Genomic DNA, 18,570 nt, shown 5'->3' with positions numbered 1-18,570 from the left:
CTGGGCAGGCAGGAATGGGCAACTGCGCTGGTCTACTGGTGAGAGGGGTGAAATGAAGCTTTGAAAAGAAGGAAATGAATGAAAGACAGCAGGGACCTGGCAAATGTGGACCAGATGGGAACATTTTCAAGATGCGATGGTCAACAGCCAGCTGAACATGAGCCAGCAGTGTGCCAAGATGGCCAAGAAGGCCAACAGCATCCTGGCTTGTATGAGAAACAGTGTGGCCAGCAGGACTAGGGAAGTGATTATCCTCCTGTACTCGGCACTGGTGAGGCTGCGCCTCAAATACTGTGTTCAGTTTTGGGCCCCTCACTTCAAGAAAGGCACTGGAGTGTGTCCAGAGAAGAGCAACGAAGCTGGTGAAGGGTCTGGAGCACAAGTCTGATGAGGAGTGGCTGAGGGAGCTGGGGTTGTTTAGCTTGGAGAAAAGGAGGCTCGGGGGGACCTTATCGTTCCCTAAAACTGCCTGAAAGGAGGCTGTAGTGAGGTGGGAATTGTTATCTTCTCCCAATTAACAAGCAAGAGGGCAAGATGAAACAGCCTCAGATTGTGCCAGGGGAGGTTTAGATTGCATATTAGAAAAAATTTCTTCCCCGAAAGGGCTGTCAAACACTGGAACAGACTGTCCAGGGATGTGGTTGAGTCACCATCCCTGGAGGCATTTAAAAGATGTGTAGATGTGGCACTTAAGGGACGTGGTTTAGTGATGGACTTGGCAGTCCTGGGTCAATGGTTGGACTTGATGATCTTAAAGGTCTTTTCCAGCCTAAATGATTCTATGATTCTATGATAAGTGTGTTCAGTGGACATCAACATCCAACCCGTATCTCTGTAGCAAATAAGCTGGACAGGTTCCCAGATGTACTGATGTGAAACAACTCATTGGGACAGTAGGAGCCAGACATTGGGGATTACCACTGTTCCCATATTCCTGGGGTCCTCTGCATTGTCCTGTTGGGTATTTGTACAGTCAAGTCCTTTGCAAGCAAAAATACAGTTTCTGAATACTTGAGGTACTATTGAGGATCTAATTAAACAGAAAACATTAGAGAAGTACATATAATGTCCGTACCTGTTATCTCAGTATACAAATGTCTCTGCTTGAGCTGGGTGTGGTCTGCACGGGATGGGAACAGGCATGGCTGGGGCAGTGATGCTCCCTGAAGGCACTCAGGTCTGAGAGGACCCACTGGGTCTCCTCTCTCCTAGTGCCCTTTCAGAAGGCTGCAAGGACACAGAGTCACAGAATCATAGAATGGTCAGGGCTAGAAAGGACCTCTGGAGATCATCTAGTCCAGCCTCCAAGAGAGATAGTGGGAGCACTGCTTCTCTGCCCAGCTTGGCTCAGCCCAGCCTGTGTGTTTGCACCACAGCCAGCCATCGTGTCTGTCAGCCTGGCAGCTGAGGATAGCTTGCCAGGATCCCAGCTGATCAGGTCCCAGTGTCCCTCCCTAGCTGTGCGCTGTGGGGAGGCTGCAGGCTTTGCTGCATGCAACATGGGTTTGCTTGACTCTTGCAGCTCAGATCTGTGCACTCAACTCTGCTGTAGGTAAGGATGGGAAGATCTGATGCCTTTGGCTGAGCTGGGCACTTTGGGGTGAAAGGGGAGTCAGTGGTAACAGGAGACATCCAGGTCCTGTCTCAGCATCTCTGTCTCTAGACTCCCAGAGAGGCACTGAGCCAGCCTGGTGTCCAAACAGGAGGAAAACCTCTATGAGATAATGTTGGATGCAACTGAAGTATAACGTGCTTGCACAGAGAAGTGGCCCTGATGCCACATTGGGCACTGAGCCAAGTCCAGTGGGATAGATACCTCCAACTCCCCAAAACTCCTCTCCTACCATTTTTGCAGAGGTTTTTCTTGGGGCGGCCAACTAGGAAGGAAACTGGGGAGCAAATCCTGATATAACATCAGTTGTGGTAATAAAAATGTGACTTTACCTGTCATCAGTACTCATCTTTCAAATATCTCAAAGTGTTTTGCAAATATTCATATTCTCACTAGTAACACCGGTAAGCTGGTCGTCAGTATATTTTCTGTAGTGGGGCCACATCTACTGAAAAAAGGGAGGTGTGACCAGGACATTGCCTAAGGATGAGGAAGCTGTCATGGGTTAATAGAGGAATACAGGTAAGGGCAGTAACATTATATTTATGTTGGTGAAAGCTGAGATGACAACAGTTTTGAGCCTGTGTAGTGATGCTAAGAAATACAAGAAACATTGTTTTTCTCCGTCTCTTGATTTGAATTTCTAGACCCCTTCTCCATCCTTTTTCTGCACCCAGAATGGGCTAGGTCTAGATTTGGGTGCTAGCCCTAGCTCAGAGAAGTCCCTGACAAGCCTGACCTCTGGAAGCTAGGAGGTATGTCCACCTGAATGTGTCTGCTACTGACCTGCCGGATTTGGACCTCAGATGTGGACAAAGAAACCAACCAGCCTGGTGATCCGTAGTGTGGACCAGTCTTGAAGGCTTTGGGACCAAGCTGCTAAACCACGGGCATGGACCAAAGGTCTGTGTCCCCCCATTCCCAATGTCACACCTTAATGGATGGGAAATTTTACTAGAGGGTGTCTCCTCTTTGCCTGGTTTTCAAGGAAAAAAGACCTGGTTTAGGTCTGTGAATGGAGGCGAGGGTAGAGGTTCCCTCCCAGACCCTGACTGTGCCTGTGGTGTGCAGATGGAAACTTTCCCTGGACTTCTTTTCTGCCTTGACACAGCCACTTCAGGCAGTATTTCTGGTGCATCCATCCCTAATGACTAAGTTTTGCTGGATTTTACAGACACCTCCATCAACCCCAAAGTCTCCACTGCAACTGGAACTTCTTTACATTGTGGTGCACATTTCAATTCAGATTTCACCTGTGAATATTTCCATTCACATTTTCAACCGCAGACTCATGCCATCCATAGCCTTTGGGAACAGGGACTCAGGCAAGTGGAAATCAGCAGTCAAGAAAACATGTGCCTGGGGGATCCAGGTGGAAGCTCCTCCACCAAGCCTGCAAGTCTTCCTCAGGTATCCCCAGGCTAGCAAAACTAGTGAAAAAAAAAAAAGAAAAAAGAAAAAAAAAGTTTCTGACATGCTTATATTTAAAAGGAGAAATGGGATTACTGGAGAAATTTGACACTGCTTCATTTGACATTAGCTCCAAATAAAATAATGGAAAAGAGAATATGAGACTTGATCAATAAAGTGTAAAAAGGGCAAGAATGTAATTAATGGCAATCAGTACTTATTTTTGTTGTTTATCTTACGTAGAATCATGTCATTTAATTTTCTGATGACTTCCACATTTGGGTGATAAAGTTACCCGAAGGCTGGATACAACTGTGAGTATTTTTTTATTTTCACAATATTGTGATATATACCTCATTATAACAGACAAACAAACAAACAAATAATAAGTAAAGCAGATGTTAATGGAGTCTGGCTAACTGCAAAGTCTTCTTTCAGTGATAGCTCCCCACTGAGAACTAGTTTTCCATATATTCCTGACATTCAGCAGGGATTGATTGGATGCTCGGTCTGAAGCTATGTATGGTTGTTACCAGTTGTGTAGAAGCAAGTATAAAATCATTGCTAATAAGGTTTTATATGATTCAAAGACAGATAATTTAATAGAGCTGAATGCAAAGTCATACTCCTAAGGAGGAGGGGTAGCAGGCTGTATCAGAGAAAGGGGATACGGTCCCAGCAGAGGTGGCTCCACAGAAGCTCAGGCATCCAAAGGATGGGGCATTTGGTGGGTGCACTTTGGCTGATGCTTGGCCAGCAGGTCAATGTGAGAGTCTCAGTGTGTTCCCATAGCTGTGCAGGGATGATGGTGGGCAATACAGATCCATTTGGACTGAGAACATTTGGATTGTTCTCAAATACTTCACCCAGACCCCAAGTCCATTGAAAACTTATGGTGAGCTGGAAGGAGATGTCAATGCATGCTGTACTGCCCTGGGCAAGATGGAGAGGGACTGGGGGAGGCTGGAGTCATGCTGGCTTCCAGGAGAGCTCCTACTCCTTCCCCCAGCACTGCCCAGTCCCTGTGAAACACCCTCCCACTGCTGCAGTGATGATGTGGGGGAGAAAATCAGGAGAAACCAGCACTTTGATCCAACTTTGCTCAGCAACAATAATGGCTAAGAGTTGGTTCACAGTCCCCTTTTAATGAAAATGAAAGCAAAACGTCTTACAGATGCTTTATGATATTATGAAGGTGTCAAAGCTGGGTGATCACAGCAGTTCTTGGCGGTGTTAAAGGCCATGAAAGATAAGCCTTTGGTCCTAGTAACTGCTGGAGGTCAAGAGAAGCTCCTTTGAGTGCCTGCTGAGCAGACAGGGAGCTGGTGACTTCAGGTGAGACATGGGGTGCTAGCTTGAAATTAAGAAGCATGGTCTTCACCCTGGGGTGGGGTTTAAAAGGGTGAATTTCCTTTGCCTATTTTAGCATTTCTCTCATAAAATATGCTTCCCCTTGTCTGATGAATCAAGAAGAGCAAAACCCTGTGTTTTGAGTCATGGACATCTTTGGATCATGAGCACCATCTGGAGAGTTTCCTGTACATAAATGCAACAGAGGAGTCTAAAATATCTGCCTAGTATCACGGCTTTCACTGAACAATGTAAATTATCAGATGAAATGGGAAGAAAGTGCTAATTTTCTGTTTTTTCAATCAACACATTTTGAGACAGGGTGCAGATGGACGGAAGCAAAGTGAGCTGTCTCCTGAGTGTGGGTCCCCTGGGGTTCACAGAGAGGCTCTATAAATACCCCCATCCCTTGCTGTGAAAGCAGATTCCTGGCCATGTGCACATCCCTGCCTGAGGGCTGTGGACAGAAAACCCTCCTTAGTGGCTGGAGCAGGAATCCACAGAGTGAGCAAGTCCGTGGGCTTTTAAAAAGGTGTTATATCTTTGGAACTGTTGAAGTTAAAATTATGCCTGCTGTGTGACTGCCAGAGGCTCAACGATGTGCTGCCTGGCTTTGTGTCAGAAGACTGCTGCCTGGTTAAACAGTGTTTCAGCCTGTTCTGGTTTTGCTCCCTGCAGGCGCCCGTGCCTGGCCACACCTTTGCACTCACCCAGTACCTATTAGCCAAGAGTTGGATTATGCCATGATGAGATGAGTAGAGGAGGAGGGGGAAACAGCCTCTCCCTGTTCAGGCTTAGAGGAGGATGCTCTCGTATCACCCTCAGTGCACCGACCTCCCATCTGTTTGCAGGGAAGGCTGGTCCATAGTTGCACAGGGCTGACTGATTTACAGACCTAGTGCATAAACTGGATTGGGTTGTCTGGAGAGATTGTGCAGTCTCCATCCTCGGAAGTTTTTGAGACTCAACTGAATAAAGCCCTTAGGTGACCCTGCTTTGCACAGGAGGTTGGACCACAGACCTCCCAAGTTCCTGTCCAGCCTGGATTGCCCCACAGTTCTGTGGCTCCATGAGTGTTATGAGTTAGGTCTTCTGGCAGTGTCAGTGAGCTTGTGAGCATGTGTATTCAAGACCTGCAACACTGAAATTTGTTTTGTCCTTTCTTTTTAGTCACTGGAAGCCTTGTAGCAAGTGCAAGGAATAAGCTATAATGTCAGCTGGCAATTGCACTGCCCTTGCTCCCATCACCTGTGTCCCAACGGGCATTCCTGGCATGGGGGAGTCTCACCTCTGGGTCTCCACCCCCTTTACACTCATGTACATGGTTACTGTCCTTGGGAATTTTGTACTGTCATTCATCAACAAGACATAGAAAACCCTCCATGAGCTCAGGTACTACTTCCTGCTCATGCTGGCCATTGCTAACCTGCTGCTATCCATTACCATCATGTCCAAGATACTTGACATCTTGTTTAGAACTGAGGAGATTTCTTTGGAAGCCTGCATTACACAGGTAGTCTTCATCCATCTCATCTCCTGTGCTGAACAGGCAATCCTGCTGACTATGGCATTTGATTGGTACATTGCCATCTGCAAGATCCTCAAATATGTCACTTTCCTGACAAAGAGAATGACAAGGACAATAGGGCTGGCTGCTCTAGCAAGAAGCTTACCTGTCATTTTCCCCATTAGTGTTCTCATGAAGCACTTGATCACAAAAGAAACAAACTCCCCCTTCACACCTACTGTGAGCAATCTTATGGCCAATATCCGAGCGAGTTACCACCATGGCCAGATTCTGTGTGCTTTTCCCTACCAAGTTAAACCTCAGCATTTATGGAGTGACAAACAAAGAGATTCAAGGGAGTGCAATCCAGGTGCTTTACCAGTGCCGCAGCTGTGGCTGAGCAGGTGTCCTGCTGAGCCAGCAAGCAGGAAAACACTTCTCAGGACTTGGATACCAAAGTTATATTTTCCTTTTGAATACATTGAAATATGTTATTCTAGAAGTGACAGCTTCTGCTTGTCTGGGGGACTGGGCTGAGGTGAGACAGTGCAGTGGGAAGGATCACAAACAGGAATTGTTGCCCAGTGTCCAGTTACTTGTGTGAGCTGGACATACAACAGCCACGGCCAGAGCCCATTCTGTGCATTGGGCTGGACTGGGGGCTGTCAGCCTGCCACCGGCTTGCTGGTCAACTGCTCCCTTACTCTGCTTCCTCAGAGCTTGTATGGGACACCAATACTCTGCTGTAGCTTGCACAGACCTCTGGGTCTGCAGCAGCCCTGTGCAGGGTTGGTCATGCAGAGCAGGGCAGTAGGCAACAGCATCTACACCGCAGCAGCAAGACCTGCGCCTCAGCGACCCTCATCTGTGAGCGGCGTCAGCCCACAGGCACAGCCCTCAGATTTGCTGCTTGGGACCAAATGCCTCCTGCTTCAGCTCTGCAACAGGTGGGCTGGCAGGAGGGCTTGCAGGCAAGGATATTTTTAATTCCACTCTAGGTCAGATAGGCTTTGGGCACCACCAGCAGGAACAGCTTTCATCTGGAAGGACAAACACAGACAAGCTACATGCAGAGACCCTTGCCCCTCAGACTCAGCCCAGAATCCTGAGTCAAGCACCTCCTGCTTCTTTATCACATGTGTGCTTCTGTGGTTGTGGGCACCTTGCCCACGCCTGGTGGGCTGCAGAAGCTCAATGGCCAGCTCAGAGCAGCCACATGCACAGCAAAAGCCCGTGGTCAGTGATTTCCACCCTGGCACCATCCTGCTCCATGCATGGGGCCCTGGCCTGCCCCATGGAGATGCTTTGCTTTTCTCATAGCTGACCTGGATGGCTCCTTTCAGACATGCCTTTCTTGGGGGACCAGTGGGGTGCTCCCTGCAAGTATGACAACCTGCCCCAGGGGCCAGACAGGCTTTTCTTACATGGTGTATAAAGCAGGTGAGGAAAACTGCCTTCCGTGGGCTGGCACAATCTCTTCCCACCCAGACATCTGTGCTGATGTTCAGAAGAGGGACCAAATGCAACTTTGTGGTGCGGGCACTATTTGGAGTGCATGGGTACAAGGTGGGGAGGGTGGGAGTGGAGGAAATTGTCCCCCTCCAGAAGGTTTCCCCTCCAAGCAGGGGAGGGCTCCGGGGCTGGCAGGGAGATGTAGGGGCAGATGCATTCAGCTTTTGCTGATGTCCTAAATCCAATCTGCTCTAGAGCTGCAGTGTGGTACAGCACCACAAGCTGAAGTGGTTTGCAAACATCAAAGTTTTGATGGTTTGCAAAGAAGAAGTTTTGATATTTGCATTTGTATGGTAGCTTCCTATATATGTGTGCGCACGGATTATTTATGGTGTGAGCTGTGCTTAATGCAGGTTAATGGGGAAAGAGACATTTAATCTAAAAAGCTGCAGGAGTGAACCTGCTGGCTAATAAATATAGGAGAGCAAGCTTGCTGGTGATTGGTGGGCACGGTGTATTGAAACTGTGCTGCCCTAGCTGAAGGCAGAAACAGGCAGCAGCAAATGCTGCTAGAGCAGCAGGTAAGAGCAAGGAAAGTGCCAAATCCAGAGGTCTGCTCTGCTAATTTGTGGCTGTTAGGGTGCTTTAGTGCAGCCTTTGAGCACTGGAGTGTACCCCAGGAAATGCTCTGTCTTGGGCAATATGAGGTCAGGAGATAAAGCACATCTGACCAGAGGCATCCTAAAAAATACCCATTTCTGGGCTCAGTGGAGGATAAGCAGGTGGACGATTGGCCTGACCAACCTATATGGGGCTCTTACTAATCCACAATCTATTTTAGCCTTAAAATGAATTGCTAGGGATGAGCAGGTTAATGTCAGTCATGGAGTGAAGTGAGAGAGTGGTCTTGCTCATGGTGAGAGTGGTGCTGTAGTCCTGCCCTCTGGTTTGGGGTCAGTGTTTTAAAAGACAGCAAAAAAGTCTGGAGGGGAGAGAGACAGAGCAGACATAAACAAGTGCTGGAGAAAATACTTGATCTATAAAGGGTGCAAAACATATTAATTTTTAAAGAGCTGTAGAGGCATCTTCATTGCAGGGTGGAAGTCTCAGGAGAAAATATCTGATGCTAAGGATCATTGTAATGCCCTTGAGAAGGATGAATTTGAATGAATGGAAAATGAAGCCAGACTCATGATTAGAAATGAAAGCCTTATTCTGAATAATGAGAGTAATTAACTGCTGTGAGAAGCTCATGAAAGCAACAGTAGATTTTCCAGAAGTGACTATACCCGTATATATATGACCATGTGGAGAGTGAAGTTATTTGGTACAAAGTTATTTTCTCAGTAAGATCTTTGGCTTCCAGAGTGGTGGAGGACCAAGAAGCAGTCCACATGCCTGCTTTGGCCTCCAGCAATACCTATGTGCATGCTTGCAATATGATAATTTGTGGTATTTCTGATATGCCCCTGCCCATTCTTTCTGGAAGGGCTCTTCTGAGCAAGGATAGATGCTACTGGCACTTTAAGGCCAGTTACATCATCTTCTGTAGTGCTTGGTGATGAGAGTTGTTGGCAGTTACAGTGCCTGTCCTACCTCTTCCCTACCACCCTGCCCCATCTGTGCTCCCCTTCCCATCATTTGTAGTGATGCTGCTGGATGAGACAAGGCCTTGCTCCCTCCTCCCAGCATCCTGACCTCCACCATCTCATGGTCGCTGTGGCCAAGGCTGCCTCCAACATTCATGCCCCTGACCAGTTCATAATTGTTGGCTCCTTCATTGCCTGTGCCAGGAAGTTGACATCCATGTATGTACAAATCTCCTAGATTGCTTGAGCCCTGTTGTATTGTCCTTCAAGCAGATATATCGGTGTCAACTTTGAGTAGTGAGCAAGCCTGAAAATATCCCAGGAGGTGACAATCTGTTGACGTGTGTGTGCACCAGGTGCCAGGAGGCATTGCCTGGTGCTGCACATGAGTCAGTTGGAAACAATCCATCTGCTTCCTCAGCGAGGAATTGCTCCCTGAAGAGGGTGGGTGAGCAGGACAGGCCAGCTTTCCTGTGGTGATACCAGGGACCATCAGCATCTCGTTCTCCTTCCCTGAGTCCCACAGTGTTTGCAGGAGCAACAGCTCTGCTGACTGGCTGTGGGGTTACCAGCAGCACCACTCGCCTGCTGGGACGGAATTCCCTGTTACTCAGACAAGATTCTGGGTTGGGAGTTGGGACGGCTGAGGCAAGAGGTGTCCACAGCCTGCTCCATCAGGTCACTGCATCCCTCCAGCTGATGGTGAAGTTGTGCATGTCCCCACGAAGCAGATGATGGTGTTGCTGCTGCAGAGGTCCCAGCAGGCAGCACTGGGACTGTGGACACCAAGGACATGCAGCAACAAGAAATTGCACAGAGGATGCCAAATTTCTTCCAGCAAACCCGGAACTCAGAAGTGGTGGTGGTGGTCTCTAACCCACAGGCCTTGCAGGCTTGATCAGAGATTGAGTGGGGTTTGTGGCTGCTTGTGGTGGAAGCACAGGTCACTGCCATGGCTGGTGGGCTCTAGGGCGGATACCAAAATCTCTGCAAATACTGAGGGCCTCAGCAGTTCTGCCATAATACGAGCGATCATAAGGAACCATGACTTGGCTATGAACAACCTCGAAAGCATCCCTGGTGGGTACGCAGCTCTGGAGCAGCTCTACAGGGAAATCGAGGAGCCTATCTCGGACACTGTGCAGGCACAGCTGGGCAGCAACCCTTTTGCTCCACCAGACAGTAACCCACCCCTGAGTGGAGCCAGGCTACCAGCTCACATCAAAAAGCGGAGGCCGTTACCCAACCCTTGGGCTCCGTGGATGCACAGAGCCAGTAATAACGCAGATGACTGTGATGGCTGATGTGCCAGCAGCAGTGCAGGCAACAGTTTTGCCTTGCTGCGTTTGGGTCCTGCAGCAGGTGCAGCGGTACCCAGCTCGGGTGAGGTTCAGAGCACGGTTCAGCAGCTAACAGGAAACACAGAACTCATGCACGACTCGGAGTGTGTGTTAATGAACCCCAAGGGCCCAGCACAAATGCTGCTCAATAGCGCTCATGTATCAAGTGATGGAAATTCTCCACCTCAAGATGAACAGGCCCAGCAGCTGCCACTGGAGATGGAGAATGCTGAGATCTCGTTCTTGCTGAGAAACGCCAGAGCACTGTGGACATTGCTGCATATCCATCTGGGATTACAGACACTCTCAACAGAAGTACCAGATTTTATACTTAGTTTGGAGGACTCATATGTAGAGCTGGATCCGGAGAGCATGGACTACTCAGCGCAAAGCAGTGAGTGTAAGGATGATGGCAGTTTTGGTGTCAGACGAGGATGAAGCAGGAGGTCAGATGGAGATGGATGAGCAGGTGCTACAGGCAAGATATAAGAGACAAATGGAGCAGCTCAGTGCCATGGGCTTCCAGGACGAAAGTGCAACTTGCAGGCACTGATTGATGCAGAAGGAGAGATCAAAGCAGCAGTGTCATCAAATCATCAAAAAAGATGCCATAACTGTCTTGCCCAAATGAATCAGTTATGGTACCTCATTTGTTGATGGTTGTATTTCAGTCTTATTGCACACTAAAAGCAGCAGGGTGCATATTAAAAAGTCGCGTGCTGTAGCATCCTTCCATCTGTGAGAACTGATTTCCTCTTAGCTGCAAGGATTTCTTGCATTCAAAGGCAATAGACATGCAGACCTTTCTGTGTTGTGAAACTGTGAGGGCAGGACCTACCTGAGTGTGGTGCTGCCCCTTTACAGATAGAGTCTGTGATCCAGGTGCATGTGCAGGGGAAAAGTATGCCAAGAAAAGACACCAGAGAGGGAAAATTAGCTTTTTTACAGGTTATGAACTGAGATCCAGAGATACTGAAGACCAGATGATGAATGAGCTTGGCTCCTGTTTGGACTTCAAACCAAACAGTGGTGCAGCTGCTTTTTGGTTTTTTTACATCTGGCCTTACAGGAGAGGGGCAGGGGGTGTCTGAGCCACCCAATTCCGGTCACTGCAGGCGTCAGCCTTCCCTCAGCTGAGCAAATGCTGTTTGGAAAGTCCATGTGCCATTTCTGCCACTGCTTCTCCTATGGGAGTGAAGTCCATGAGGGTCATGGCAACCATCAGTGATGGCTGTAAGTCAGATTTTCACCCTGAATATGTTTTTTACCCACCTCTTCTTGCACAGAAGTTTTTAGTTTTGTTCATCAGTTCAGAGCTTCTGCCATTAGCAAATTCTACACCCTTTGTGCTTTGCTCAGTGTCACACATGGGACCAGGGATTAAGGCATCTTCTCCAGACCCTTCCTCAGGACCAGAGCTGTCTTTGCAAGTCTTTTACCCTTTGGTTTGCTGTGTGGGTGAGTCTGAGGCTGTGAACAGGGTTGTACCATGTGCAGCCATAATGCTCTTTAAAGCCTTGTCTCAGTAACACAAATTGTGATGACAGATTGGGAGCTTTAGACATTCAAGGTTTGCTGCTGCAGACCTGCCCCTACTGTCTCAAACCCACATTCTGGCCAGCCCTCCTGCTGCCACAGCAGAGTTGGAGCAGCTGGGGCTGGCTGTGCTCCTCTGGACCATCTTCCCTTCTCCCAACCTTGCTTGGTGTGGACAAGGTCAGCATCAGCCCAGATCCCTCTCCTTTGGCCCCTCTGTCCAGTTTTCCACCAGTCCCATTACATCCCTCCACTCCTGCTCCTCACCCATCCCCTCTGCCTTGCCGCCTGAGCTGAGTCATCTTCCTCTTGTTCTGGGTTTCCCACTCATTTCTCCTGCCAGCAGTTTCTCTCCCAGCATCCTTCCCTTACAACTTGTCCAGTGAGAGGGTTTCTCTCTGTTTCTTTCAACACCTTCTCCACCTGCCCCATTTCTGGTTCTTCAGCCACCATTCTTCTTATGCCAAATTCAGGCTTTTCGTGTCCCGTCTCTCCTTGCTATTTTGCATCTTGTTCGTCTCTCCTTGCTATTTTGCATCTTGTTCGTTTTTTCTCCCCACACCCTCTTTTTTCACCGTTCTAGAGCTGACTAGAGGATTGGTCCTGGGGAGATGGGATTAGTGCTCATTAGCCTGTGGCTGGAAAATGCTCTTCTCTTGTGGCAAACCTCTGTGTGACTATGCATGTACCAGCAGCTGTGCTTTGTCTGACCTGCTGGGATAAAGCTAATTCCTTATGACAGCATTAGCCTCTGGCAGTAATTGACAAACTGATCTTGGTCATGTCCTCTCTTCACTGATGGACAAGAGCTTCAGCCCTGCCCTCTCCCCTCGGCCACAGGGATGTGGTTTATCCCAGGGGTGGGGGTCACGGGTTCATTGGGATCTTCATGCAGCAGCCATGGCCAGAGGAGTGTGTTACCTACACCAAGTCAAGACTTTGGAAACTTCCCCGGTGGTTTAAAACTGCCATTGATTCTTCAGGATCGGGCTGCTGCAAAATGCCTCTGCCTGGGGTTATGCTTGAAGATGCAAGATGACAACGGTTGCCCCTGAAGTCATAAGAGGCTGAACATGTGCGCAGAGCCTGTATGACCTGTGCTGGGTTGTTTGTCCAAGGCTGATGCTGGAGTGAGGTAAGTGTGGGTGGCAGACACCAAAAGGTAAGGATCTAGATGTGAGATTGCATCCAGGCTCCTGCTGCATCTGGTGGAGATCTTGGCATGGCTCTGTTCTCACATGGAGGAGCCCAGTGCCACCAGAGATGCCCTTGGGCATCTGAGACATTTGCATGGAACTGGTAGATGTGACACAGGACCTAGAAGACACATGCGTCCTTTTAGATCAGTGGCTGGAGATGACAAGGAACAGAATAGGGTATCTCAGAAAGTGCATTAAAAATCGATGGAGCATTTACACACAAAAGATTGGTGGAACAAATTATTTCTTGAAAATGCTTGTGTTTCAAATGAAGTGGTTTTAAGGTTTCAGTTACAAAAAAGTGCTAAAATAATTTGCCATTTTAAAAACATTTTTATTTTTTCTTCTTAAAATTATTTGGGTGAACCTGGGAGGAGCTCAATGACACAAGAAGTCGTCACTGGATGTAAATATTTCTTTCCCACAAAAAAGTCCTCCTGACTTTGCTCCGTTTTTTTATGGGATTTTATGTGTGATCTGGCAGTTGCTGGAAGACTGTGGTCCCTTGCAGTCTGTGTAGCGGGGAGCATAAAGAGTATTTGTGCTCGTAGGACAGCATGACCTCTGCCACTACTTTCATGTCCTTCTCTCTTGTCCTTGTCCATAGAGGCAGCTGGGCTGATAAACTTCAACTATATATCTAGTTCACAAGCTGGTCCTCATCCCTGGAAGGTGGGCTTTTTTAAAGGAACCTGGGCACCTGCTGGCGTGGGTGCTCCACCGGGAGCCTGGACGGTGTGGAACAGCCTGTGTCCGGGATGCTCACCACCCTCTGAATCAGGGGGCTGATCCAGCCCTGGGCATTGCTAGCTCCTGTGCCCAGGGATCATCTGGCAGTCTGCTGGCTGCAGGCTGAAAACTCCCTGGGGAATGCTGTACCACCTATTCGTACAGATGGCTGAGCGTCAGTGCCCACCCATTTTCCCTGGCACTGGCTCCTTCCCTGGCACGGGCAGCAGCAGTAAATGATTCCAGGCATCTTCAGCCTGGCCAGGACAATGAATATCCTCTGCCCAGCGTCACCCTTGACACCACTCATTGTGCTTTTCTAGGTCCCTGAAGCAGCCATGCCACTGCAGCATTGATCCAGCCATCCTGCATCTTTCTTGGCCACCTGTCCTGGCCCTGAGCTCTGACACAGCCAGACATCATGGTTTGTTTTGTGTAGCAATCCCAAAAACCTGCAATACCTGCAATCCTAAACAGGACTCAGCATGGTGGGACTTCTGCCTTGGGGGTTTTACATGTGTTGAATGCTGTGCCCCGCAATTGCTTTTGTGGAATTTTTTTTTTTTTTTTTTAATGGTCCAAATCTTCCTGGGTTTCTTCAGGTGTGGGTGTGCTGCTGAGCCTGTGACATCCACAGCTGTCTCTGCGGAGAGGCTAATTTGTACTGGAATGATTCAACCTGCAGAAAATAGTTCCTGCAGGCTAATGTGTTTCTAACCCCATATATGGTGAGGTTCCTGGGGGGCTGAAGGGAGGGGTGGTCCCCCACAGACCTGGGAGGTGGGTGCAGTGTCCAGTCCTTCATCAAGGAGAGCTCCAAAGCCCCAGCCTCTTCCTCCCATCCTCTCGAGGCACCCAGCCCACAGATCGCCTGTCACTGCTATGGAGAAACTCTTCCAAATTCCTTTTGTTGCATTAATGACTAATCTATTCAGAATGTGGATTGCTATTTATACGTATGTGCTAAGGTATTTGCAAAAGTAACTGCATCGAGTTTGTACATCTGCATGCTCAGCACTTTTGATAAATGAAACCACTTTATTAGGAGTCATCAGGACTGTTTTTCCAAACCTTGCCTGTCTCTTGACACAACCTGCAGCTACACCAAGTCAGTCCAACCATGGCCCCGAGGGGAGGAGATGCAAAGCAGCGTAGGTAAAATTGTGCATTTGGTGTGAAGGGAGGCAGGGCAGACATGGAGACACACACTAGGGACCTGCGAGCGTGTCTGCAGAGAGCGACATGCTTATAATGTGTGTGGTGCAAAGGCAGGGATGGAGGAGCGGGGAGGGGACATCCCAGGGCACGTCTCTGCAGCTGGAGGGCTCTGACGGAGCTGCTGAGCAGGGCACAGTACTTCCCCCGACCCCTGGCATCCTGCGGAGAGGTACAAGTGCCCCCATCATCCCTGCTCCGGCACTGCCGCCTCTGCCTGGAGTTCCTCGTTCCTCGTAAGGTCAGGGATTTGGTGAACTGTTTGCATTGTGAAACCAGGGACCAGACAGATCTCAAGGGTGTTGGGAGTCTGGCACAGAGATGTCAAATTCCCTGTTAACGATAACCGTGTGAAAAGCCTTGCCTGTGAGAACAGCCACTCTCTGATAGAGAGGATGTGTTTTTCAGGGCTGGGGTTGCTGAGTTAAGGATGGTGGAGCAGCATGAGCAAGGAACAAACCACACACACGGTGATGTACAGGGAGGCAACTCCAGCGTGGACCGCTCCAGCCGGTGCTTGCAGCTTGCCTGGGTCAGCTGCAGCATCCCAGTCTCACTCCTGTGGGAGAGCTGCCGACATGCTCAGGCTGTGCAAGAGAAATACTTCTATTATTTTCATTTTCTTGTTGGGAGACGAAGAATCACCAATGAAACCTTTCTGTTCTGCCCCGTTTTTGTTTCCCTAACCTCTCTCCTGAAGGCTGCTTACTTGCAGGTTAGGTTTCCCCCATGGATGGCAGCCAGGAGGGCTCCATCCCCTCCTGGTCCGCAGCCCCGGCAAGTTGCATCCTGTGACCACATCCCTTGTGCTGGGGGCCAGGGACATGTAGGGCAAACCAGAGATGCAGGCAGCTACAGCCTTCCCAGCGATGTCAGCAGACTTCTGCAGAGTTTTCTGTAATCCTTAGGCATCTCTGTAGGAATGTGATATTTTGTGTGTGTGTGTGTGTGTGTGTTATAGCTTTTAGTTTAAATTAGGATGACAAGATTTTAGGAAAGAAGAATCCAAGGGACTGCTCGGGGTATCTGTAGGAGCTGAACCCTTAGAGCTGTATCTGTATCAGTACAGTTTTACAGTGGTGATTAGATTATGTAGAAGGGGGTCTAATGCTCCTCTGTTGCAGAGCTCCTGGTTGCACGGAGATTCACATCTGCAGGTGCCTTGGATCCTTGTTTATTTGCAGTTTAACATTAGCATTTTGCAAGAGGTGACCAACTTTTAGTAATGCAGAACAGAATACATAAGCTCTCAGCATTAGTACTATTTTTTCAGTTAATACATCACATATATTTTTATTTCATGCAATATTTATACTGAATTGTTTTAAATAACTTACATAATTAGATAGGTATTACTTTGACTCATTTTATTTTTAAAGACAGTTCACTGTCATGTTTTGCTTCTATGGAGCAGGCTCCTTGGCCTTTCTCAGTTCAGCATATTTTAGACATGAAACGTGTCTCTCACTGAGTGTGAACAGGGAATCAAATCTTGTTTAAAATACAATTACCTTCTCACACATGGAGGCAGGATTTTTGTATGCAGCAACCTCACAGGTTTTCTTTTAAAGTGCAAGGAGCATCACTTTCTTCTCTCAACGTTTATAAGTAATTCCTATTTTGAGTTGTGATACTGAAGAGCTGACTGTTTAATGCAGAAGCTGCTGAGAAGTCACATCACATTTTAAGTGGTGTGAGTCTGGGTCTGATCCAGCCTCTTTAGACCTCTCCAGGGCAGCAGTGCATCCGTTTCTTTGTCTGCTGGGTGAAATCCTTCTCACACAGGTTTTCCCCTGACACAAAGCTCTTTCAAAGTGCCTGGTTAAATTTTATTTCTGCTAGATTTGCGCTGAAAAATAGGTGCAAAGCCAGCTGAACTGGGTTCCAGAACGAGAAAGAAAGAGAGGGACATTTGGAAATACAGAAGGAACAAGGGCAGCCAACTTGAAACCTAGAGCTAATTTTGTTCTCTAATCTAGAGTGAGCCCAGTTATCTTTAAACTCCCAGATGTCCCTTCCACAGTTCCCGATGCCCAAGTACATCTTGTGCATCCCTGCAAACACTTGACCTTTCCTCTCTTGTTGCCTGACTTCTTCCTTCTGCTCTGGACTTACAGAGCATCAGTTTAAGGTATTAGTGCAATAAAGGCTGATTCCATCTCCATTTACTCTGGTCTATGTAGGAGTCCTTGGGAGGAAAATACACTTACAGTGTGTTAAAATCAAGTGAAGAGAAAATTTGGACATTGCTGTTTACACATAATAGGAGTATAAGTACATGCTGACCATGCATAGTACGTTGCAGACCACAGGGCTTCATAATGCGGGATCTTACATCTGGCTGTGGCTATTAGCAGAGCAGGGATGGTGATACAAGACATTTGATAATGATGGAAGGTCTTAAGTTTCTAAAATAATGTTCTGCAGTGTCTTCTGCCTTTGCTTTCAGGTGAAACATGCCACCACTCAACCTTACCAGCTTGACGCCAGCAACATTCATACTGGCTGGCATCCCAGGCATGGAGAAGCTGCACATCTGGATCTCGATCCCATTCTGCTCCATGTATCTGGCAGCCCTGCTGGGAAACGGTGTTGTGTTGTTTGTCATAAGGACAGAACATAGCCTGCACCAGCCCATGTACCTCTTTCTGTCCATGCTGGCCATCACTGACTTGATGCTGTCGACCACAACTGTGCCCAAGATGCTGGCTCTGTTCTGGTTCAACACTGGGGAAATTTCCTTTGGCGCTTGCCTGACCCAGATGTTCTTCCTTCATTTTAGCTTCTCGGCAGAGTCGGTGATCTTGCTGGCCATGGCGTTTGACCGGTTTGTTGCCATCTGTTACCCGCTGCGGTACCCAGCAGTGCTGACCCACTCAGCCGTCATCAAAACTGGGCTGGTGGCTTTGCTGAGAAGTTTCTGTGTCATTTTTCCATGTATATTTCTTTTGAAAAGGCTGCCGTTCTGTGGGCACAATATCATCCCACACACCTATTGCGAACACATGGGTATCGCCCGGCTGGCCTGTGCTGACATCTCCATCAATATCTTGTATGGCCTTGCGGTACCTTTTGCAGCAATAGTGGTAGATGTTGTACTCATTGCTGTCTCCTATGTTTTAATTCTTCTGGCATTATTCAGACTCCCCTCCAGAAGTGCCCATCACAAGGCTCTCAGTACCTGTGGCTGTCACGTCTGTGTCACATTACTTTTCTATATTCCTGCTTTTTTCACTGTTTTAACGCACCGCTTTGGTCGGGGAATCCCCCACCATGTCCACATTCTACTGGCCAACCTGTATGTGCTCTTCCCTCCACTGCTGAACCCCATTGTGTATGGCGTGAGAACAAAACAGATAAAAGAGAAGGTTGTGAAAGTGTTCATCTCCCCCAACAGTCATTTGCTTCAAGAGTGAGGGTGAGGTGTCATTGTCAGAAAGTGAACACCTTGGTGGGACTCTAAGCCTCCCACCCCAAATGCTTTCTTTACACTGGCAGGCAACATGTCTGTCTTCTGCTGTCACAGCCAAATGCAGAACACCCAACATCACTTTCCCCAACAGGCTGTAGAACATGTAAGACAAAGACAAAAGTCAGGATCTCTAATTGGCAGTGGAAGGAGAGTGATCAA

General features: G+C 48.2%; 1 protein-coding gene across 1 annotated transcript; it reads left to right on the top strand.

Annotated features, from left to right (window-relative positions):
- The first annotated feature begins 17,226 nt into the window (after nt 1-17,226).
- Nucleotides 17,227-18,355, top strand: LOC102050752 (olfactory receptor 52B2-like). Its single transcript, XM_014280966.3, has one exon. The coding sequence runs from the start codon at nt 17,396-17,398 to the stop codon at nt 18,353-18,355; it is 960 nt and encodes a 319-aa protein (XP_014136441.2). The 5' UTR covers nt 17,227-17,395.
- The last annotated feature ends 215 nt before the right edge of the window (nt 18,356-18,570 follow it).

The sequence above is a fragment of the Falco cherrug genome, chromosome 2 (genome assembly GCF_023634085.1).
Source record: "Falco cherrug isolate bFalChe1 chromosome 2, bFalChe1.pri, whole genome shotgun sequence".
NCBI classification, from domain to species: Eukaryota; Metazoa; Chordata; class Aves; order Falconiformes; family Falconidae; genus Falco; species Falco cherrug.
The sequence above is the reverse complement of the archived record's forward strand: the minus strand, read 5'-3'. Positions and strand labels throughout refer to the sequence as shown.